This window comes from Leptinotarsa decemlineata, unplaced genomic scaffold, assembly GCF_025532065.1.
Source record: "Leptinotarsa decemlineata unplaced genomic scaffold, Ldec_3_MD MMD2_tig00000882_RagTag_RagTag, whole genome shotgun sequence".
Taxonomy (NCBI): Eukaryota; Metazoa; Arthropoda; class Insecta; order Coleoptera; family Chrysomelidae; genus Leptinotarsa; species Leptinotarsa decemlineata.
The window spans coordinates 11,314,207-11,340,636 of NW_027412556.1; the positions used below are offsets into that span (position 1 = coordinate 11,314,207).

Below are 26,430 nucleotides of genomic sequence, written 5' to 3' on the forward strand. Positions count from 1 at the left end.
AAAAATCAATAATAATGATAATAATGAAAGAAAGATCTGAACCAATTTTTATTATTTTTATGTTTTTGGATTTGTCCTCATCGGAAATAGGACAATAAGTATTGAAATATGATATTTCAATAGTATATAGAGTATGCATACGAAAACAAATGAAAAATTTTTTTTACAGTTTTACTCCAAACCAAAGATGAATAATTTCAATGGGTTTGAAACGTTATTTTAGTTAACTCTCAATGCCTTGAAATATTTTGGTATGATTATTTTTCTCGAATGTGGGTAAAAGTAAATAAAAAACACCATTATGATAATCATGCACAACTTTTAGTTCGCCTCAGATATATTATGGCATTCATAACTTTCAAAGCAGGGGAGAAAATGAAAGATTTATCAGATTTTTCCAGATTCTTATTTGAGAAATCATTAAGTACTAACATCTAGCTTTGAAGTTGATTTAGGGCTAGCAACCTGTTTGAGGTCTAATTACATATATATATATATATATATATATATATATATATATATATATATATATATATATATATATATATATATATATTAAATTTTTTAGTGTTTTTTGGGTACATAACCTTTCACAATCTGTAAAAAAATAGATTTTGGAAGTATTCAAAAAACACTTCTGGGCGTGTTTCACCATACAATTTCTTCTTCGGGCTTCTTTGGCTTGTAAAACTGTTCAGTTGAGAACGTTCTGGATTTCCATCAAATATTGGCCGATTCCATGGAATATCAAAAGATTGTGGAAGGTTAGATATATACCAAAAAAACAGTAAAGAGTATTGAGTCCTTCATTTGTACTTGTATTTTTATTTCACGTTTCATTGCTTAACATAATTGATATTTCAGCTATTCATTCCAATTCCAATTGATCTTTCATAGATTTCCAGTCGTAGTAGAATCATATAAGACAATGGAAGTCCGAACAAATGAATGTCACCATGAAACATTGTCAACCACTTTCGAATGAAGATTCAATCACTTCTTTCGCGAAAATTTCTCTTCAGCAATGGCGTACAGATTTTGAGCCATCGAAGCCCCAGTTTGGTTAACAAGTTCATGGAAAACCCCTTTGTTCATCTGCAGAAGGACAAACGGGTGATCGAATTCTACCGCTTCTCCACCGTCCATTACCAACACCTTATCTGAATCCATGATGGAGTGCAGTCTGTGAGCAATGGTTAATACAGTACAGCTGGAAAATTTTTGCCTTATGGTATTCTGGACCAGAGCATCTGTCTGTGGGTCAACGTTGGCTGTGGCCTCGTCTAGTACTAGAATTTTGTTTTGGCGTACTATGGCACGGGCAAGACATATGAGCTGCCTCTGTCCCACACTGAAATTGGAGCCGCCTTCACTGACCTTACTGTCTAAACCTTCAGGCAATTCATTCACTAACTTTTTCAGTTCTACTTGTTCAAGGGCATCCCACAGTATCTGGAAATGAAGAATGTATAAAAAACATATTTTTGTTTCAGAACTTGCATTTGAATATTGCTTGCAGTTGAGGAAACAAGTGTCATTTCACATAATTCCAGTTCGATTTCATGAATTAAGAAGTCATTCGATTCGTAATTCCACACATAATTATTTATGATCGAAGCCAACAGATAGTGTTACAGTTGAAATAACAATCCACTGAATGAAATAGGTTAGTTTTTGCTTGAAGATTAGTAAATGTTCTTAAACGATTTTTGTTTCCTCAAACTATAGCACTGAGATTTATAGATTCAATTTAGCAGGGAAAGTATGGGTAAAAACGGGTGGTTTGGTGTAAGAGGTATGTTAAAAAAATACGGTATATTTTCATTTTTCTCAAAAAAATATCCATTCATACATCCATCAACATGATATACTCCAATTCTCGAAGCAGTTTCGAAATGCACTTAAGCTTTCTCAGCTATTCGGTTTTTCTCCTCAATGTCGTCATGTATCTCTTCAATCTCTCCAGTGGCTGAATCACGAGAACGGTGTTTTTTATTTAGCCAAAAAATTACGAACAAGCAATGAGCAGATGCATTATTATGATGCAGATATTTTCTTCGTATTGCTTCTCGCAAGCGACGCATTACTTCAAGATGATACTTCTTTTTGATTCTACGATTCTGTGGAAAAAACCCCTGATGCACTACGCCACGGTTATCGAAGAAAACAGTGAGCAAAACTCTTGCATTTATTCGAATTTGGCGTGCCTTTTTGATCTTGGATCTTCCTTTGGGACGATTGGACTTTGGTTTCGATGTCATGAACATATTTACATGATTTGTCACCAGTTATGAGCCTTTCAAGCAAATCTGAATTACCGTTGACGTCATTAAACAATTTTTGCGATACTCATGCAACGGTTATTTTGGTCGACATTCAGTAATTTTGGAACGAGCTTTACTGCCACATGCTCCATGTCCGAAATTCACGGAAACATTGCATGGCATAGCCCAACCGATATACCGATATCTTCAGGAACTTCTTTGATAGTTATTCGACGATTCTTCATGAAAAGTTTCTTCACTTTCTCAATATTATCATCGATTGTTGATGTGCTGGGGCGTCCACAGCGAGCGTCGTCATTCACATTTTCTCGATCTTCTGTGATGAACTTATACCACTTGTAAACATTTTTCAGATTCAGAGTACAATCACCGTATGCCACTGACAACATTTGAAGTGCCATTTTTTACAAAGTTTAGGCGAATTCTTTGATTTTTTTGAACGATAACGGAAAATCGCCGAACAAGCAAAACACTTCTAACTTTTATGCCTCTCACCAACAAACTAAACAGCTGAAACTGTGAATATATGTTCGAAACGAGTGTACCAACATGACAAAAAAATCGATAATCGAATGTACGAGCCCGCGAAATTTGAATATTCACCTTAATTTTTGAACAGACCTTGTACACCCGCTATATCTAATTCGGTTGATTCAATCAAAAAAATATTTCACTCCAACAAAGATGAATACTAAGGAATGAAAAAAAAGAGTAAAAGATGACTGGCAGAAAGCTTTTCGATCAATATTTCCCTTTACTGTCATCCACGATAATAATTGAACCATTTCCACAATTTTTTTCAATTCTAGCTGCGTTCCGCTAACACCGTAGCTTCTTTATTGAAGTCCATTCATACTTCCATTATCTAACATTTTTCTCAAACTGAAGCTTACATTAAAAAAGTTGATAGTTTTCGAAATTGAAGCCTGGATTTTTTTGAAGCTATACTTTCAAGGCGTTAGCTGCCAAATTTCCATTTGTTTACGAAAAATCCAACATTTGGAAAATGATAAACATAAATAAAGCCACCTCATATATAAGTGGAAATCTACCAAAGACAGCAATCAATTTCAAAATGAACTATTTACAAATATTTGTAGATCAGGAAAAGAACCATCTTCCTGGCACTAAACTGGCAAAATAGCCCTATAATTCAATGCTTTTATGAAATTAGTTGTTTTGGAATTCCTTTCTTCAACAGTTCTGTCAAAACAGAAACTTAGGTGAAGAATGTATCACAAAAATATGAATTTTCTACATGTTTGGAAACAACACTCATTATAATGGGTAATTCACAGAATAAACCATGACGAGCCGGTCACAAAATAGTTACAGCATACTCACTTCATCATCATAGTCGTCGAAAGGATCCAAATTCATCCTGAGAGTTCCAGAAAATGAAACCGGTTCTTGGGGGATTATGGATATTTTCGACCTGAGAACATTCAGTGGAACACTTTTTGTATCGATATCATCAATCAGAATGCTGCCTTCAATATCAACCAATCTGAAAAGAGCCTGAATCAAAGAAGATTTCCCTGCTCCAGTACGTCCTACTATTCCGATCTTCTCCATTGGTCGGATTCCGAAAACGAGATTCTTAAGAATGTATGGAGTATTTTTGGAATATTTCATATACACGTTCACGAAGTCAATTCTTCCTCTGTCAGGCCAAGATTTTGGAGGGGATTTTGTGTTATTATCTTGTTCTGGAATGATATCTGCGTATTCCTGGATCCTCTCCACAGATGTCATTTGATTTACGAATTCGCTCCACTGTCTAAGGAAGTGTTGGAAAATTCCGGTCAGACTGATCGCTTGAGTTATTGATAAACCAATGTTGCCACTATATGACTCTGAAATATAGAAAAATATTGATTAGAGTTTTTTTCACTTGCGGTGGAATTGAAGGATGAGCTTCCGTAGGTTACACCTGGAAAAGTTACATATTTGAGAACGTAGATCTTTTTCAACACTTCCTAAATAACTACTGAATCCAATATCACAAATTCTCAAACTTGTATTCTCATATCATTCGATAATAACATAGTTATAATGGGACTACTTTCGTTCTCCTCATCATCATATCTACAATGTCCAAAACTAGACGATTCTGAATTCTGTATAAGACTCCTTTGCATATAGCCAAGTTTAAGCACATGAAATTATGTTCAATTCACAACGATTAAAAAACAAAATAACCTTTTCAAGAAGAGAGATTGTAGTTAGGCGTCGTATCATACTGAAAAAGTATTTTTGTCAAAAATAAGCCATATGCCTTTCCGTATTTCTCAACAATAGGATTTCATTGTCGAAATCTATCGTGCTTTGGCAAGTGACCGCAGAGTCGGTACCCGAGTCACCCGACTTAATTGACGCATCTAGATGCATTAATTGTACGTAGAGTATTCTCTTCGATTTCAATGAAATTGCTGATATCCAGAATAATGTTGGGATAAAAATTGAAAATGTTTTATGATACCTATACGTTTTGATTGGGATATTGAGATTTTTGAATATCATATAAAGTGTTTGGGAGAGAAAGGTTTTTTATTTCTACTTCATCATCTCTCAATGCAAAAATGTGGAAATCTCCCAAAGAAAGGAAGGAAGCAATCAATTTCAAAGTAAACCCTCTATAAAGATGTGTACATCATGCGAAAAGGGAACTTTCAGACACGATCTGAAAGAGAAAGCTATGAATGATAATAATAATAGTAATCCAGAGTGAAAGAAATAAATAGAACCAAGAGGCTACATGCTTGATCTGAATAAATAGTATGGAGATAAGTGCAAGCACTTGTTTCTCATAAACAAAGTACAGGTAAATAACTATATGAGAATATAATAATATGGAAAATGTGATAATATATGTGAAATACAATGTCAAAAATTGATGATTTGAAGAGAAAAAAGATAAAAAAATAATAAATCATGTGTATTTTGGTATATGTGAAATGTAAATATGTAACTACAAACAAGATATAGTAATGCTACAATGAAATCTGTCTATTTTCCACTATATTTCTTTATTGTTGACCGGTTTCGGCTATAAAGAAATATAGTGGAAAATAGACAAAAGTGTGTTTTTGTAGTGTATCCTCAGTGAACATGAATTTCCACAAAATAAACAAGTCGTCAATCGATGAAGTGAAACTACATCGAAATAATAGATCCAATAAATTCAATTGAATACTACAAATAAAAACATCACATAAAATATAATACAATTGAACAGAATGACATACAGTCAAATAGAATAGGATACATTAGACAAAAAAAAATTGACTTTCAATCAACCATTCGACTCTATCATGGAAATAAAATATAATCTAGGAGAGTGCAGTAAAAAAATTTCTCAGATGCGAAGCAATTGTTATGCTTCCGGGGATGGTGTGATGGTGATTTTTTCAATAATGAGAACTGAAAGAGAAAGCTATGAATGGTAATAATAATAATCCAGTGTGAAAGAAATAATTAGAACCAAGAGGCTACATGCTTGATCCTAATAAAATAGTGTGGAGATAAGTGCAAGCACTTGTTTCTCATAAACAAAGTACAGGTAAATAACTATATGAGAATATAATAATATGGAAAATGTGATGCTATATGTGAAATACAATGCCAAAAATTGATGATTTGAAGAGGAAAAAGATAAAAAAATAATAAATCATGTGTATTTGAGTATATGTGAAATGTAAAGATATACCTACAAACAAGATATAGTAATGCTACAATGAAATAATATGAGATTCAATGAATCCAATTGAATACTACAAATATAATACAGCATATAAAATATAATACAATAAAACAGAATGACATACAGTTGAATAGAATAGGATACATTAGACAAAAAAAATTGACTTTCAATCAACCATTCGACTCTATCATGGAAATAAAATATAATCTCGGAGAGTGCAGTAAAAAAAACTCTCAGATGCGAATCAAATGATATGCTTCCGGGATGGTGTGATGGTGATTTTTTCAATAATGGATGAGTAAGTAGCTGACGCCCTCTAGGCATGTACTAATTACTGGAATGAGATTCCTTTTGCCGATTTGAAGGGAATGAGCGTTGGAAATATGATTCAAAACAACTATAAATGAAGTAGTTCATCTAGTGTTGAGCTGCATGTTAAAACGTTATTTCAATGATGGAATGAAATAGGGTTACTTGGTAACTTGAATTTGTTTAAAATCTGGTTTTTTAGTTAACCAGCTGTCGCACCCCTACGAACGACAACCCTTAGAAGTCGAAAATTGTGCGAGCTAAGGATTAACAAGGTCTTACTTTTCAACGTGTGATTTCTAACACGGAATGGACCATAGCAAGTGGAAATCGATCTTTCGGCCTGGGGCTTGAACTATCGACCAACACGGCGGCCGATTCGAGTGAGTGAACAAAGCACCCACGTCGAACCGACCGGCTACCGATCGACCGACTTGAATTAAAACATCCTGTAAAAAGTTTTTGTGATTGAACATTTTTACACACACCCAATCTACAGCACATTTTCTAAAGAAGCAGTATGGAAAAATTTCAAATTGGTATTGTCGATCTTCATGGAATTGACTCACCGTTTTCGATGAACAAAATGCTGACCATCACCAAAAAAATATATATACTACAATGGAAGTCCAACCAGAACCCAAATCCACGAGTCGCACTGGTAAACATGACATATGCGGATGTGTATGAATCCTGAAATCTGTCGAACTCTTCGGATATAACTTTTTCTGCACCAAAGGCTCGGATTGTGGTCAATCCTTGAAGCGAGGCTGCAAGATGAGTGTAAACAGGACTGCGTGCTGAGAAAAGAAAAGAAAATTGAAGGAGGAAGTGGAACCTCTGGCATAAAATGAATCCGAAGAATAGCACGTTTCCCAATCACCAGAACTTCAATACTCGTCAATAGTCTCTTTCATCCCCTAAAGGCTCCAATTTGCTTTGTGAAATGCGCGTCAAGAAAAGTATTGACGTTCTGGGATGATTGCTCGTTTTTTAATGAATAAAAGATAGTGATTTATACCAATTTACTTGATCGAGGAGATTTGAATGGAATTCCTTTGGCTCACTTACTATTAGATTCTATGCGTTTAATATTCCTGCTCGATACCAGAAAGGCTTTCCTCATGAAGTAGAATATCAAGAGAATTATTAAGCTAGGAATCATTATCCATGGATTGAGGATCGCAATCATCAAACATGTAGCAACCATCGAAAAACCAATCTGAAATAAAATTGTATTTATTCACCAACAATCTAGAGAAATACACAAGAGGGTATCTAAATCAGAAGTATTTGCTCCATAAGTTGCTATAGATGAGTCTTTTGTAGATCTATTCATATGTCAAAGCGTTGTACCATTGTTATTGAATCATTTTAGATATTTTTGACTATTTTGTTGAAGAAGAAAATAATGGTGGACCTTACAGACTCATCAGCGGTTGTGTGAACTTTTAAGATGTGTTGATTGAACTCAAAAATTGTGAACAGTTTTGAATGGGCAGATGTTCAAACAGGTTTAAAATAGACTCAATCCAAACTCGAACATACAGTGTCACCATTAAAGTGCGCACCATATGGGAAACTTTTTTTTCGAAAAGTTTCAATGAAGTTCAACTTCGGCACTTGTTTGTGCTTTAAATTTAACTCAAAATGATGCGGCCAACTGCGACCCACTGACGTTCAGTGTTGGTCAAATTCAACTTTTTTTTGAAAAAAATTGAAAAAGTGCATTTCTAGATCGAATTTAACAAAAAGTTACTTGAAAAAGTTGTGTCTACGGCAATTTTATATCCATGTACCATATTTTATGCAACTAGGATGAAGTTAAGGTTTTGCTTATTTTTGACAGATATCCCCTTCATTTTAAAAAACAAGTTCGGTTAATTGTCATCAATTCATGTATACATAACAAACTCATCATGGAAATTAACTTTTCCGATACATTTTTACTTATACGGACATTTTTAGTGCAAAGTTTCAATCACTTGGCTATTTTCTTAAACAAACGTCAGTACCTTCAATTTTGAAAAAGCAGACACAACTCAAAAACTGCAATAGGTGCGCACTTTAATGGTGATACTGTATATCATTCAGAACAACAAAATACCTGAGCCACCATAATTATCAGACTTAAATTTAGCGAAGGCTGTCAATGTTACTGTTTGAATTCCTGTACTGATTTATATTGACGTTTATTTGTATTAGTTGCTAAGATAAGAATATAAATGAAGTATTGTTTTTGACTCTCAGAAAATCAAATTTAAAAAATTATCAAAAATCGGTCATTCGGCCTGATATGAAGAGATCTTATACATTTTAGGTAAGATTAAAAGTTAACAATTGATACCATTAGTTTTCCGCTTTTTATCAAATTCCTGAGAGATATTAGCATGAGAGATTTGCAACTGAAAATTCTTGGAAATTACTTCTAGCAACGTACGCAAATTGTGGATATGAATGGCTTTTCAAGCATCCCAAGTACTAAAGATTATGGTGTACCCCAAAGTACTGTGTTAAACCCATTACTTTCCATATTATATATGAACAACCTATTCCCAATCAAAACCACTGGAGAAGTAAATAACATTTGACAAAAAAGCTTGAAATATCTGGGAATAATAATTGGTAACCATCTAAAATGGGATTCTCACGTAAAATATTTCGTAAAGAATTTATGATCCATACTTTACTTTCTCTACAGAAGAAAGAATATTTTTGGAATTAACGATCGAATAAGAATATATAAAAGTCTAGTGGCACCTCATTTGAACTATGCGATACTTGCTTGGGGGGAATTTTCCAAACCCATCTTCAACAATTAGAAAACCTTCTGGAGCGATTTTTCGAAGTGATTCTGCGTAAACTCAGAACATATCCATCTGAGAAGCTATGCAGTGAACTCTATCCTTTTAACATTAGACAAACATACTTCTTCTAGTGTAGGTCTTTATACAGTGTGTCTCACTTCTCATGGAAAAATCCCCGTATCTTCCGTAATATTCGAGTTAGAATGATGAAACTCTCCGAACTGATGAAAATGCTCAAAATGCACCTATCACTCGAATGGGGTTGGCAAAAGTGATATACACTGTCCGCCACTCGCGATGGAACACACCATTTTTACGGTAAAACATATTAGGGGGCAAAATAGGCTCAAAATTCTTTCAGATTCGTGATCAGGACTACCAACTCACTACGATTACACTATTTTCCTGGGAAAATTTCAGTTCTGAAAAATCCAAATTTGTCTCACTTCTTATGTAATATCTTTTGTAATATTTGAGGTGGAATGATGAAACTCTCAGGACTGATGGAAATGCTCAAAATGCACCTACTACCTGAATGGGGTTGGCCAAAGTGATATAAACTGTCCGCCACTCGCGATGGAACACCCCATTTTCACGGTAGAACATATTAGGGGACAAAATAGGCTCAAAATTCCTTCAGATTCGTGATCAGGACTACCAACTTACTACGATTACACTTTTTTCTTGAAAAAATTTCAGTCCTGGAAAATCCGAATTTGTTTCACTTCTCATGGAAACACCCCCGTGTTACCTAATGTAACACTGCAAACTACTGTGGAGAATGTAACTGATACAGTAATTAGGTAATTGAGAAATTTCCTTTGTAATATGTATTTTTGATAAAATGACAGTATGAATAAATATAATAACAGTTATTCCTTATACATTTGACTCATCCACACCACTATATTATGATGCCATTTTGAATGAGCTATGTTCTATTTCAGAAGAGAAGTATTATAACTGTATCGATCAATAAATGTATATACAGTGTGAGTGAATATTTTTTTTTGACAAAACACTACCGCACAACAAGCACTACCGGAAAATCCTCAAGACGCTCTTAGAGCGATGCCTGTGCGAAAGTAGTGATTCACATTGGATTTGAATCGCTGGAGATCATATCCATTCGGAAAAACTTTCTCAGGAACATAAACGCTGTTCTCCAAATGAAAAAGTTCCCAAACTGAGTCGAATCTCAAAGCGATGAGCAGCACAGTTTGCCGCGTATTTCTAATATGTTTCGCTCCCGGTGAAATCAACGGCGAAACTATCTATAGATGAGAGACAAATTACCAACCTTTCTTCGATGTTCGAGACTATCAAGGTTGCAAGTGATGTTTGCGTTTCTAATCAGGGGGATGGCTCATTTCTGGATGGAATCCAGCAGCTTAAGGATGTGTTGGGGGCGGACTTCCATACATGAGATCAATACTCCAAAGAAAGTCTGATCTGAGCTTTATAAAGCATCAAAAGTTGCTGAGGTGTGTACAGTTTTCTGGTTCGGAACAGTGTTCCAAGCTTTTGATGTTCATTACTTCCTTGTTGATATTTTCATTCAATATTTTTATCTGTTGTACTATAATATACCTGTTCTGGTTATTTTTGTTCCTTTATTCTTCTACCCTATTTGTGAAATATCCGAATATGATATAGTCAGAAACGTACCTAAATATTAGATTTCATATGTATTGGATTTGTTCTCCCACATACAGTGCTCAGAAACGACTCTGGAGTTTCTGGCCTTCGAGAGTATATTTGCCAACGTCTGGAAGATCTGTTACTTGTCAAATGAAGCTTATTATTATTATCATCAAAAACTATCCTCATCACCAATTCCAACATTTCGAAACGAATCCAATGAAGGAAAATTAGCCAACGTTGATATTTGATAAGTAACCACCTGAACCAAAATGAGATAGATTGAACAATCTCACAAGAATATTCGTTATACCTTTTCCTCCTCCACTTGTGACGTACTAGGTAAATATGAAAAAATATGCTAAGAGACGTATCGTCGACTAATGAACTGCAGAAGATTTCTACTCACCGATATGGTTTCTCCAAATGTCACTGGTATGCCTTCATCAATGATTCCTATATCTTTAGAAAATCTGTTGAGTATTCTTCCTGAGGGGTTTGTATTGAAGAATCTCATAGTCGAGTTCAAAATATTGCTGAACATCCTATTATGTAGCCTAGTGGAAGCATTTAAAGAACTTCTGAAGAATAATATCCTTATCAAGACTGTTACAATAACAGTCGCTAGTATCAAAGAAGTGTAGATGATTACTGTGTTGTCAGGAGTCAGAATGGGCTTCAACCAATGTCCAGAGCGGAAGCTGATTATTTTTGTTGCTTCATATTGGGTGGTACTATTCGATGAGCTATCCACTATAATTGATGCTGAATTGAAGGTATCATTTTTTTGCTTCAACCTCATTTGCTCCACATTAACCCTGGAAATCATTCAATATTTCATCAATTAGGGTTATCCACAATGAAAACCGTTGATTTCTACTTTAAAATTGAATCATGACAGATCAAATATCAAATACTTAAGTTTCTTGTGCCAAAAACGTCATTCTCTCACGAATTTTCATAAAGTGCAGTTTGATAGTGAAATAATTATATATTTCAATCATCATTATCAACAGAAATTTTTGAAATATCAGGTTATTGATCGATGTACGAAGTTTAGCTGGAAAATAAGAGGATTCCTTATTTTTGTTGATCTTTCACCAACTCTAACATACTCTCCACCACTATTCATGCAGTTTTACATCTCAATCCCATGAAAATTCACATGGAGCTAGATCTGGTGGGTCTGGGAGATATTCAAACATAGGGTTCCCATGCTTGACTCCAAATGACTGAACAATCAGTTCAGTGTGGACTGAAGCATTGTCATTATGGAGTATCTACGACTTGTTCATTCATAATTCTGATTGAGTTTTGTATACTCGCTCACATAGTGTGGCGGAAACATTGAGATAATATTCTTCATTTACTGTCTATGTACTTCTGAAGACACAATCTTCATGGCTTTTCTGTAAAAAGAGCCTGAGCGTGGATCATCTTCTGGTATTCTGGCCCTTCTTTGAATTATCTATACCATTCAGAAACCCCTATAATTGACATACATTAATCTACATACACTTGGAAAAAGTATCTGTTGCGGATCCAACAAGTTTCACTGACAATTTCACTTCGATACATTTATCAATTGAAACACCAACTATTTAACCTACGACCTGCAGAATGTGAAAAGTGGCGACTTCATTATTTTCTAGCCTCACCTCGTAGTATCTGAATCCAATCATTTCTAGAAAATTTTGATGATTTCTTGAATGCATTCATGGAAACATCGATTAGTCCAGCAATATATAATGCGTTGTGCCAATGCTTCTTTCAATTTATCTCGTTTTATGAAAATTTTCCGGTTTGAGTGTTGAAGTGAGGTGTACCAGTATTCGGGACATACATATAGATTTTAGGTTGTTTCAAAAGTTTTGTCTGTCTGTTTTAATGAGGACCCTATTGGAGACTGATCCATTGCAAATGATACGTGGGATAGCGAAAGAACTGAGTGTCAGCTCTGATGCGGTTTTTGATGGTAAAACACGGGAGGAAATGCTGGAAAGGTGGGTGCCCCACGATTTGAACGAGATAAATTGTCACGTTTCAAAGTTTGTTCTTCTTTGCTTCTGCGCAACCAGAACGACCTTTTTTTTGTATCGAATCGTCAAGTGTGATAAAAAGTGGATCTTCTACGACAACGGCCATTGGCTGCACACACATTTAGGCCATTGGCTGCACACCGATGAGCCATCCAGACACTTTTCAATTAGAAAACTACAAAAAAAGACCATTTTAACCGTATGGTGTTCAGCGGCCGGTGTGATCCACTATAACTTTTCGCAACCGGACCAAACCGTCACAGCGGAGTCCTACTGGAGGAAATCGACAAAATGTATGAAAAATCACATCGGTAGCCAGCACTGGTCAACAGAAGAGGTCCAGTTCAGCTTCGTGACCACCTCCTTTTGCACGTTTCACAAATTATCGTTTGAAAATTGAACGTATTGAGCGTCGTAGTTATGCTTCACCCACCATACCTCCAGACCTCTGGCTAATTGGCCACTTTGAAAACTTTATACTGGTAGAATCTTCGCCAAAACAACGCAAAAACGGCCTTTATTAACATCGAATCTAGAGCACCCAATTTTCATGCTGACGGAATTAATGGTGTCGTATTACATTGGCGAAAGTGTACTGATTCAAATGACACTCATTTCGAATGGATCGAATGAGCATCCACCGAGATATTACAGTTCAATATTGACTCATGAAAACGGACAAAACCTAATGAACAACCTGAGAGCATACAAATTAGAGTCAACAAAAATTAAATGTATTTCATTACCTACCATATAGACAGAAAGTAATCAGTCACACTGTTGAACATCTGGCCAATCGTGTATCCCAAAAGTAGAATGAATATTCTGCAACAGCCACCTCCTGCTCTGAAGTAGCTTTCATAAACATGCCAAGTTACTTTTCCACTGGCTTTCTTTTCTTTCTGGTGGATCATTGGTGACTTTTCATCGTCAACTTCATATTCTTTCTCAACTCTTGATTCTGTAGGAACCTCCTCGTTCTCCTCTACTTCTTTCAGTTCTTCGAGAAGTGTCGTGAAGTCGCAATCAGAAATTTTCAACTCGTTGAAGGTACCTGAGGAATGAATTCGACCATCTTTCAGTAAGTATATGTAGTCTGCATTCTTGAGGTATTGTAGCTGGTGTGTTATCAGAATGACGCATTTGGTTTTCAAGTATCCGCAAATGCATTCTTCGAAAAGTTGTTTGCCAACTTGAGCGTCCACAGCTGACAAGGGATCATCCAACAGGTAAATGTCTGCTTCTTTGTATACTGCTCTTGCTAGATTTATTCTAGCTCTCTGTCCTCCGCTAAGAGTGACACCTCTTTCACCTACAAGGGTTCTGTCACCATGGTTGAATTGAGCGAAGTCGCTTTGTAAAGCGCAGACCCTTATAACTTCATCGTATTTTTTGGGATCATAGTCTTGACCGAACAAAATATTTTGCCTGACGCTAGCTCCAAATACCCAAGGTTCTTGGGAGGCATAGGATATTGTTCCTTTCACTTCTACGGAACCTTCAGTGGGGGTTAGCTCTTTCAGAATAACGTTCAGAAGAGTCGTTTTACCACCTCCTACCGGACCTACGATAGCTACCAGTTGATTGCTAACAACGTGGAAATTGACTCCTTGCAAAATGTTCTCAGGTAACTTCTTCACCCACTTAGCCGACAAGTTTTCTATGCATATTCCGATGTCTCCTTTCTTGAAGTTTGCGAACGGTTTTGGTTCGTTTGAGAATGAATTGTGATCAGTTACATCGGTTTCCATCAGTTCTTCGTATAATAAAAATTGCTGTATTCTCTTCACAGATACTTTCGCTTCAGCAAAAAAGGTGAGACCTTGTGTGAAGAAGGTCAACAGTGATGACCTGAGTACTCCATAGAATACAAGCACTGTGTAGGTATACTTGGCAGTAAGTGTGTTTCCTGTTAAAACATGTGTTAAAATGCTGATGAAAACGGCAATTTTCAAGGAAACTATGGAGTAGCAATTCGTGAACGCTCTGATTGTAAATGTTTGTCTAATTTGCTGTATTTCTTGCCTGAAACGATAGAAAAGTCATAAATTACAGAGCTTGCTGAATAAAAATGTATGAGGATCAGTTAGTGAGAATTTTCATCGATGGTGTGAATATGTAAATGATATAGTCTTCTCCAGTACAGTTAATCATTTCTTAAACCTCAAAAAATAAATCCTCGCAGTCAACACATATACCGTTGATGATATCTGCCAGAGAAGACCCACAAAAGTAAAACTTGTGCGTGGGCAGAATAGTAAAATGTGGAAAGTATAATAATAATAAAAAAGCAATGAAACCTGTGAAGGGAATACAATGAACCGAATAAAATAATAAATTGATGTATCTAGCCGTTATTACGTGGTAGGAGATCATAATGAAAAGAGAAATGAAAATTTATATATTTTTTACCACTTTTAAAAGTGGTAAAAAACATAGGAATGAAATAATCTAGATAGATACAAAATTAAAATGATCACAGAGTAAGAAGGAATAAAAAAAAAGAAATGAATATGAGCAAGAAATTTGAAAGGATTCAAAAAATTCAAAAACATTTCAAACCAAGTTAGTTCAGCATTTCGATTGTTACTGTCAACAATAGTCTTCGGGTAATGACTGGAGAGATAACTATTCAGAAGTCATTCGAACGCTTCCACCTATTCTCTCTTCTGTTGACCGTTTCACCGAATAACGCGTGATAACAAGTTTCGAAAAGTTGCGTATCTCCACTCTAGCAATTCGCAATAGCAATTCGCTTTTGGTGACCTGGTTTTCGTGAGGATGCTACGGGTGGTGTCTCCGGATCTGCAGCAGGTTCTGATGTTGTACGTGGATTCTCATCATTTTTGGCAATACGTAGAAAAGTAGGTAGAGGTTGTGAAGGCTTCTCTTCCTTGCGAAGGTTTTGCAGTTTTCTAGCCAAAGTCTGTTCCACCATTACTTTGGAGTAACCATTCCGCTGAGGGTCTTCTTTGATGATGCCTATTTCCTTCTCAAGACTTTTTGTGTAATTCAGAGCCTGTAAGTACGATTAACTAGAGTCTTCATTTTTTTTCGGTAGATTGATAGTGGCTGAATTCGTGATTCAGATACCGTCCCGTGTGAGTGGGTTTTTGATATACAGATATTTTCCACCAATACGTCCAAGATTCACCTTGATGAAATGAATAAAAACACCTTTGTCTAATTACCAACTAGTGGTAATTAGACAAAAGTTTTTTTATTTATTCCATGAAAGTGATCATGAATTACCACGAAATAAACAAGTCATCAATCACACATATAACGTCCAAGAATGGAAATTTGTTGTGGACTCATCCTTCGTGAACATGATGGAAGGTCATACACCGTTGATGTGTTCCAAAAAGGTGTCTAGTTTTGTATTATAATGGTTCCTTACCATGAAGGTGTCGTCAACGTATCTCAAGCAGGCTTGAGGATTCTTCAATGGCCAGTGAAGTAATTTGGTTTCGAATCTTCTCGAATTTTTCAATTCATTGTTGAGTTTTCGCTTATTTTCATTTCATTTTTTTTTACTATGTAGTCATTTTCATTTTGTATCTTGACTACTTTATTCGTTCCATTGTATTTTTTGAAAGATTCATTCCTTGATATGATTGATATCTCGGCTATTCACTCTCATTGTTTTTTGTTCAGTCATAGATTTCATATCATAGGAGAATCATATTACATAATGGATCTCATGAAATTCATCCTATCGATACCAAAAAATTTTCGAAATAACCTGAAAAAATACGTTTCTGGCAATCGGCGTAGACGCTAAAAAAATAGATCTAATATTGAGTTATATGTTAGAAAATATCAATGTTTTCATTTATTTCATCTGCCCCGCCATTGCTCATCATTTCCGAATCTTATTTATCATTTGACAAATGATGCGTTTGTAACCCAATTTTCCATTGATCAATGAGTATGGTGAAAACATTTCGTTTGTTCCAGAAAAATATACATTACCCAATGTAATGGAAAAAACTAATGGAAAAATGGTTCTCTATTGAATTACTTGAAATGTTTGATACAAATGAGTGTTTGGTATGTTCATTCAATTTTGATAATTCACATATACATGCAAAATCACACAAACTATAACTAAATGAACATCAGGCTTCAATCGAAATAATCGCACTATTTTATGACTTGTCACTTGCGATTCATTTAATGAATCGCCATGGGCGTAACACCAAATTTTCGTCGCCAACTTTCTGGAAAGTGGAGATTTCACGAAATATTCGACAAGTGAGAGTAATCATGAGTTTCTTTCTATTCAGTTTCTTTCAATTGTTGATACTGTAACGAACTAGCCGTGTTTCTTGTATGTATGGGTAATGTATGAATTGTACGATCATTGAGATCTGATGATTTACATATACATATACACAATCACACGAACCACAACTAAATGAGCAGTGGACTTAGATAAAACTACTTGTTAATAATCGCAGCATTGTATGACTTGTCAGTTGCGGTTCATTCAATTAATCGCCATGGGCGTAACAACTCATTTCCATCGCCTAATTTCTGAAAAGTGGAGATTTTTTCAAATATCAGACGGGTAATATCAGACGGGTAATCCATTTTTTTCTCTCAATGATAAATAGAAGTGACTTTCTGAAATGTTCTTTTTCTGCTTGATGAAATTATAAATGAAAGATCAGAGACCAATATAATAGGGCTCAATACTCATATTTCTTGCGCTTTGCAGAATTTCATACTGTCGACGGTTAGATATATACTGTTCAAGAAAGTGGCTGTGATGGGACTTTCTGTGTATATTGTTAACGGTTGACTTTGAAGTTTATATCAACTTTGTGGTTCGACCTACCTTCTTATAATTTCAGCCAGTTTACTGAATTGCTTTTCCCATGTGTACATCTTGATTACTTGTATTCCAGAAACAATTTCGTTCATGAGTCGAACTCTTTCATCCGTTCGCGTAGCTGTACGCAATCTGTATTTAGATACCAACTTTGCCAAAAACACTGAAATTGAAAAAAAAATTCAAACAAAAAATCCAAAGAAAATAAATATTCATTCTCTCCAAACTACCTACACGGTAGGTTCTGTTGAATGTCTGCTGAAAAACAACTACTCCTTTGTTTGTTACCACGCTTTATATTGAATTATATCTGACAGACATTTCGGCAAGATACCTCACAGAGGCAAACGTCACAGATATTTCTAATTCATTCAGCAGCAGGACCATGCTGAAATCATTCTAGTAGATCACATGAACTCCGGTTTCGAAGTATTACTCCTCATCAAGTATCTGGGACTTCAAAGCGGCTCGACTGCATGTATGAAACCTTCGTCTAAGAGAAAGATTGTTGAATTTCAATAGGTCGGACTTCCATTGTCTAATATGATATGGAATAATTCGAAAGAACAAATAAAATTGGGAGAATTGAAATGGATAGCTGAAAAAAAACAATTATATCAAGCGGAAAAAACCTGAAATGGAATTACACTGAAATTAAAAATCAGGCAAAAATGTATCATTGAACAATTTGAATGAAATAGAAATTAGAAGATTCCTAGCCAAGTTACTTCACGATATTTCAATTGATAATATCCGTAATCATCTTCGGATGGTAACAGTTATCATCCAAATTAATTATTCAATTTTCAATTTTTCATATATTTTTTTATTGTAATTTGATCTCAGGTTATTTTTGCTTTATATAATTTTCATTTTCAGCTATTCATTTTAATTTTCAATGTAATTTGTTCTTTCAGGGATTTCAAATCATTTTATATCATATTACATAATGGAACTCCGAACAGATGAAATTCACCATGAAACATTGTCAACCACATTCAAACAAAGATAGATCAGAATCCATATTTCAGTACATAATCAAACAGTATTTATTGAAGAAGAAAGTAATACAAATCATGAAATTATGAAACAGCAACAAAAATGTATTGGCGCTCCGGGGCGACTTCATTGATTCCAGTGGGGAATTTGCTTTTTCAACTGCAGGAAAACCCGGAAAAACGTGCAGTACCATATTACCATATTATGAGATCTTGATCTGTCAATATCCTCTCATAAAACAAAATGTAGGGTGTCTACAAAAGCTCCAAATAATCCAAAACATCGCCAGAACACTTAGTGACACAACTATCGTCAAACTTAACCAGTCCGATTCGTCTTTGACCAATGACCAGATTCAACGCCAGAACCACAGTGAACAACTGCATGAAGATTATAATAGTGGTCTACTAGATTGAATTGTTCATCTATTTTGAACCTCCATAAGAGTTTCGTGCTTCCGTCAGAGGTTGAGTCATGTTTGAAGATCATCAATGTTATGATTAGATTGACTGGTGCCTCAGCTGTACTTGTTTATAATAGTCAGTTAGTTTGGCGCATACAGTTGATCATCACCCGTTAAAATTTCCATTTTCAGATGATTCAAAAATAAGCTTTGCATGGACTGGTTACTGGTTAGGACACGCTAGTTGAAGTTCCAGAAAATTACATTGTTAACTAGTAACAGCTACATCTTGTAAACAAAGCCCAAAGCAGGGAAGAAACATCTCATGTACCAATACTCTTCTCTGTATACATACATACCTATGTATCTTACCTCGACAGTCTTCAGATACATTTTGATCTCTGTTGAAAAGTTATATTCTAAGAAATGGAAACGAAAATAAAATACCGAGTAGGCACAGAGAAGATTCTCATTTTGAAATACTCTCATCTCTTCAGCTTCGAAATATTGCTGTGCGTCCATTGACTCACCAAAAAGGACTGGCTACTGTGAGACAACAACTCCACAACTTGCGGTGAAATGCATCCACTTTTCACATAAACTTCAAACATATGCCTAATTGTCACTGATATTCAGATTTCAAAATTATTGAATTCAGTTAATCGATTACATTACATAAATAACTACTTTACGTGCTGATTTTATTCATAAAAAAGTCGAGACTTACAGCTCAGCATAGAATATGCTTGTATTCTACTTATCCCCTCAATTTCAATTAACTATTTTGACTATAGAAAATTTATATTTATGAATATTTAAAATTTAATATTTAAAATATAATATTTTGAATTTATATATTATAGGTTATACAGGGTGTAACTAAATAAGTGTGAAACATTTGAGAAGGTGATTCCTCATCGAAAAACGATAGGATCTTTCATATAAAGAAACTTCATTGGAGCATCCCTTGTTAAGATACAGCCCCTTGAAGGGGGTACTTAAATTTGTATAACAATTTTTTTTCACAAGCACTAAAAAAGTAACAATATTAAAATCAACCTGGCGTTTCGTACTATCAAAAAGACACTTAGCCAGAAATTCATTTGGTTTACCCCATGGTTGTGAGGGGTGGAAAACGCAACCCCTAAAATGTATTTCCAATGTAACTTTTTGTCTTATTATTTGTTCACCATTTGAAAATTCATTTTCGATAGCATGTTTCATTCTAAACAAAAAATGTATGTCGGGTTTTTTGCCCAAAATAAACCAGTTCGCAGCAAAACATTATTTTAGGAACAACTACAGAGATAAATCGTCATAAATGCGAAAATACGAAACTAATCTATCTAGTAGGTCGCTTTAAGCGATAGTGACAATTAAATTGGTATGACGCTGTCAGTTTGTGAATTTTCGAAATTGAATTAATACTAATTGTGCTGTTACTTTAATAATTCACTTTGTCATTAAAATGGCATACACAAATGAGGAAATGGCTGATATGCATTACGTTTACGGTCTGTCGCAGGGGAATCGGTTAGAAGCTTCTAGAAGATATGCTGAAATGTATCATCAACGGCAGCATTCTTCACATAGAATATTCGCTCGATTTCATCAACGATTACGAGAATATGGTTCATTCGACCAAAGAACGCAGAATTGTCATCGCCATCGAGAAGTACGAACACCACAGCTTGAGGAAGCAGTACTTGATTTGATTGAAGAACAACCTACTACCAATACTAGAAAGATTGCTTTCCAGCTCAATGTTGATCATATGACGGTATTTCGAATTTTAAAGCAACAACTCTTATACCCTTACCATCTGCAACGAGTAGAGGCACTGTTACCGCGAGACTTTCGAAACCGTCTTGAATTTTGCAGTTGGATGCTGGAAATGATTAAAAGAAATTGTGACTTTCTGAAGACGATATAATTTACAGACGGATGTAGTTTTTCTCGGGACAAGATTATTAATTTTCATAATTACCACATATGGGCTGATGAAAACACTCACGCTATTGTCGAAACTAACCATCAAGAACAGTTTTCTCTTAACGTGTGGCTCGGAGTTATTGAGGATGATTTAATAGGGCTTCATTTTCTACCTCCTCGATTAAATGGTGAGGCATTCGTTCAATTTTCAAGAGAAGTGCATCCAGTACTGCTGGAGGTAGTTCCTTTGGGCGTCAGAAGGGACATGTTTTTTAAGCATGATGGGGCTTCCGCCCATTTCAGTCAATCCTCTCGATTTCTCTATTTGGGGCCATTTACAGCATTTGGTTTATCGTACTCCAGTTCGCGATGTAGATGACTCAAGAAACCGCATCATCGATGCGTGCAGGGTAATCAGAGAGACTCCAGGAATATTTGAGCGAATACGTGGCTCAATGCGCCGACGTCTACACGCATGCGTAATGTCTGAAGGTAGACATATTGAACATTTTCTATGATTTCTACATGTTGCGTGTTTTGTTATTAATAAATCAGTTTTGTTTACTACTCTTTAATCGTTTGATGCAGGTACTAACTACAAAATAACAATGACTCCAGTTCACATTTATGACGATGTATCTCTTTAGTTGTTCGTAAAATAATTATTTGCTGCTAACTGGTTTATTTTGGGAAAAAAACCCAAGAGACATTTTTTGTTTAGAATGAAACAGGCTATCGGAAATACATTTTCAAATTGTAAACAAATAGTAAGACAAAAAGTTACATTGGAAATAAATTTTAGGGGTTGGGGGTTAGGTGTGTACAGTGAAGCAGCCTCTGCAATTCCAGGGACATGATTGTGTCAAAACATATTGGTGTCCATTTCAACCCCCAACAAGCTTATCGAAGCAGAAAGCGGAATTGTCATGCCAGGCATGAATACTTATTCAAATTTTCATATGATATGATCAATTTGGGTCAGTTTTGTACTAGTAAAATCAAAAGATATTGTTAAACACTGTTACTTTTTCTTCGGGGAATAATTTATTTTTTTTTATTTGGGAAAATTGTTTATATTTTTCAGAGATGCTAAATGCATTTTGTAGTGTTTTGGACCAAAAAAGATAACAAATCGCTGAGTGCAAGTCAGGATGTTTCGATTGTTGCATATTTGTAGAGTGCACATATGCAGTTTTCATCGAAAAAAACCGACTCTGCTTTAGTGCTGCTCTGCGACAACTAAAGTGAAACTTCTTCTTTGAATAAAACTTTTATTTTTATTTATTATTTCCATGTCGATTATTATTCATTTTTAGTTATAATTCATCTTGCAGAAAGTTTACCATCTTCGGACGCGAAATCAAAACCGATTAGTTAACAGCGATGCCATTCGGCATCGTTCGACACATCTGTAGATTGTCACGTTTTTCTATAAAACTTCATTCAAATATCCGACCATTTAAGACTGGATAATTCAGGAATAAGGTTATTTGATGGGTTCGCCCCAGTTGTTTTCAACATTCCACCTTGGACAGTGATAAACACCGCTTGAAAATTAACCAATTTGTTGACGTTGAAGAGTTATGAAGTATATTAGCGTAAGTAGATACAATTCTTAATTTCAGTTTATTCAAAATGTTGTTCACCAATTATACTATTATTCAATAAAATAGAGAAATTGAATTACATGTTCACGAACATATTCAAAATACGCGAAAAAATTCCGCCATATTTTCACCCTAGAATTCATAACTACGTACCTCATAAGACACAGGATATTGAGAAGCATAAAGAATACAAAAATTGCTCAACTGACAGGATTCTAAAGATGGGACGTAATATGTTTAGCAATATCATGAATTACAAATGAGTATTGAAAAAATTAAAAAAAATCAATATTTCTCCAAAATTTTACCTACATGTAACCTTACATGTTATGAAATACTACCACAAGCATGTGTCACGTACAAGTAGTCTGAACTGCTTCTGTGATTTTTCTCTTGTATCTTGTTTATTGTATATTTATTCACTTATACGAATGAACATCATTATTTTCATTATTCTTGAAAAAAATTGATGGTGAAAAAAATTATCTTCGGAGGTTTGTGAGATTCAATGAATATGGGACAGAATTTGCTTCCGAAGAGATAGTTTTCACTACACTTTCAGAGGATGTAATTTCAAAAAAAGAATCAGGAATAGAAGAAGCTCTAACTCACTTTGTACCGGAATAAACCCCACCAGGTATGCGTTTCCAACAATTCCACTTGGTCCGACGTAAATAAAGAGGAAGCACGCTTCTACAAGTATCAGAAATGGAGTACACCACAAATAGTGAAAGTATTGAGCTACAGTATCGAATCTCCCAACGTCATTAGTCAACAAGTTGACCATCTGCCCTATGGTCGTTTCGGCAAGGGCAGACTTACTCAACCTCAGCGATTTTCTGTAGATGAGAGAGCATACTGCAATACGAACTTTCATTCCTAAAAACGTGATACTCATTTGATAGTTGTGGGTGCTTGCCCCTCTGAGAAATGCTACTAAGGCTACTAAGGCTACATAGGTGAATATCTTTCCGTTATCTTCGCCTGGGTTCTTATCTTGTAATAGGGAAAGCATGTGGAAGATGAGTATGGGTTGTGATACCCTGCAATGAAACAATCTCATTTTAATATTTTGTTAAATCACCTTTCATTGTAAGAGTAGTCAAAATCTCTCAAAATGAGATCAGATGAAATGAAAATCACATCAACACCAAAATTGGTTTGATGAATCTCTGTACTTTCAGTTCCAGCAATTATTCCAAAGATTGATTACTAAAGCAATAGTTATAATTTTGTTTCAGAAATCAAAATAGAACATTAGCAGAATGAAAAACAATTTGTTCATGAAGAAAATCATCAAACGATTTTTCAAAAATTAAATTTTAATATACCCCAAAAATCATTTGTCCGGTTTTTCTCTGTTCATATAAATCAATCGTGATTACATTTCATATCATTATTTCAATATTTGGAAATCTATTTAACACATTTTCCCCACACTGAAACAGAAACAATGCTCGTTTTGATGACCATAACAGGAAATTACTATTTTCATCCTGGTGTAGAAAACAAAAAATCATATTCGATAGGAGTGAAATGAAAATTTGTTTGACATACATAGTGTGATTGAAGGTGATTGACAATGTTTCATGATGAATTTCACTAGTTCGGACTTCCATTGTCTACTATATAAAATGATTTGAAATCCCTGAAACAACTAAAAAAAAAAGAATTAAAATAATAATTATATTAACCAAAATAAACCTGAAATGAAATAATAGTGAAATGAAATACAAGTAAAAATAGAACAATTGAATAAAAAAAATGAAAAAAGAAAGAAAATAAAAATAAAAAAGTGAAGAGATTCCAAGTCACGTTAGTTCACGACGTTTCGATTGTTAGTATCTCAATCGTCTTCGGGTGATGACTGGACTGATTCCTCCAAGAGATGACTATTTATAGGTCGTTCGAGTACTTTCACTTATCCCCGCTTTCCATTTTCCGCTTTACTGGTTCCGTGGGAGATGACCGTTTTGGCGGGAGTTGGCCATTTTTTGCTTGATGATGGGTTTCCATATGTTGCTTATTTCTACGCTGGCTTGGCTGAATACGTTGTTGGACAACATGTATGCGGCTTCCTTGAATTTTCTCCTAAACCAATGTTCCTCTTTGTGCAAGATTTCAGCTTGGAACCACTCGATGTTGTGTTGATGGGTCCAAACATGGTCTGCTATTCCTGATTTGCTGGTTTCCCCTCGCTGTGTGTGTTTCTTGTGCTCGGCAATGCGAACATTCAATGGCCTCTTAGTTTCACCAATATAGGATTTTCCGCACTCACAGGGTATCCGGTAAATGCAATTCTTGGAATCGCAGTCCGCGTTTGGTGGCCTGGTTTTCGTAAGGCTGCTACGTACATTTTTTCAAATTCAATTGTTCTATTTCTACTTGTATTTTATTTAACTATTATTTCATTTCAGGTTTATTATTTATTTTCAGCTACTCATTTGTAATTCTTCTTTTTTAGTTGTTTCAGGGATTCCAAATCAATTTATATAGTAGACAATGGAAGTCCGAACTAGTGAAATTGACATACATAGTATTAACATTGCTGAGAATCGTTGTTATTTTTCAAAAATGGAAACTTTCATACTACATTAATTATATTCCCGCCTTCTACATCCTCAATTCGAAATAGAAATAAGAACGTGAACTGAGTTTATTGGACAATAAAATATGTATGTAACGTCAAACACTTTTCAGAAAAAAATATCATATACATTTCATTTTCATTTCTTTCCCCAAATTGACATTAAGAATATATGAATCCAATAAGTTCAATTTTTTTCAAGGACATAACACAAGCACTACAGGAAAATCCTCAAGGCTCTCTCAGAGCGGTGCCTGTGCGAAAGTAGCGATTCACGATGAATTTGAATCGCTGGAGATTAATTTCATTTGAAAGAACTTGCTGAGGCATTTTGATTCACATAAGTACAATTTTCCGAAAGTAAGAGTTTCTTAACAGGTGCTCGAGATGTACCGAGTTGAACCTCATGAGCGGCCACAGTCCGTCGCTTATTTCTGATATGTACCTCCTTGGTCACTAGAACACCTTTCGAGAAAGTATATATGAAAGAGAGAAAAATCTCCAAGCTTTCTTAGATGTTTTGAACTATCAAGGTTGCAAATAATGTTCGTGTTTCCGCAGATGGCTTTTTTCTGAATGGAATCTGGCAGCGTCCGTATATGCTTAGGAACAAGGCTCCATACATGTGAACAATACTCTAAAGAAGGTCTGATGCTTTATAGAGCATCAGAAGGTTGCCCCAACAACTTCTGATGCTCTATAAAGCATCTATGAAGCATCAGAAGTTGCTGGGGTTTGTACATTTTTCTGGTTCGGAACATATGATGCATGTGTAGTAATGAATATCATTGGAGTTTTTTCCCAACACCAAACGATTTGGTGTTGGGAAAAAACTCCAGTAATATTCATGGTTCGGAACAGTTTTCCGAGCTTTTGAGAAGCAGCCTTTGCAATTTGAGGGACATGATTATGCCAAGCCATAATGGTGTCCATCCTAATATTTCAACCCCCAAACGAATCTATCGAAGCAGAAAACGGAATAGTCTGTCCTGATCTTATATCTCGTTCAGAGGCATTTGTCCTTTTGAAGAAAACCGATGCCTGGGTTGTCCTGACACTTAATTGAACCGGGTTACTCCCACCTCAATTAGAAATCACCTCTAGATCTTTAGTAGGATATGCACCCTCATGCTGCCAGTGAAGATGTGCATCTGCAGCCGATGTTCTGAAATTCAAATGGAATGACGAGACAACTGTGTTGTCGTTAGCAAAGCTATTTATTGCCTTTTTCATTATTTATGACGATCCAATCAAAAAAGTATCGTTTCGGTTGTGCAAAAG

General features: G+C 35.2%; 1 protein-coding gene across 1 annotated transcript in view; it reads right to left on the reverse strand.

Annotated features, from left to right (window-relative positions):
• Positions 1-809: 809 nt before the first annotated feature.
• Positions 810-26,430, reverse strand: part of LOC111507851 (ATP-binding cassette subfamily C member 4) — a 37,828-nt gene continuing 12,207 nt past the window's right edge. Inside the window, exons 4-11 of the mRNA XM_074174989.1 lie at positions 23,175-23,605; positions 17,628-17,784; positions 13,535-14,809; positions 11,155-11,563; positions 7,369-7,519; positions 6,867-7,097; positions 3,630-4,141; positions 810-1,452 (exon numbers count right to left, since the gene is read on the reverse strand). Coding sequence (XP_074031090.1) covers positions 994-1,452; positions 3,630-4,141; positions 6,867-7,097; positions 7,369-7,519; positions 11,155-11,563; positions 13,535-14,809; positions 17,628-17,784; positions 23,175-23,605 — 3,625 coding nt within the window. The 3' untranslated portion in view covers positions 810-993. The remainder of the gene's footprint in view (positions 1,453-3,629; positions 4,142-6,866; positions 7,098-7,368; positions 7,520-11,154; positions 11,564-13,534; positions 14,810-17,627; positions 17,785-23,174; positions 23,606-26,430) is intronic.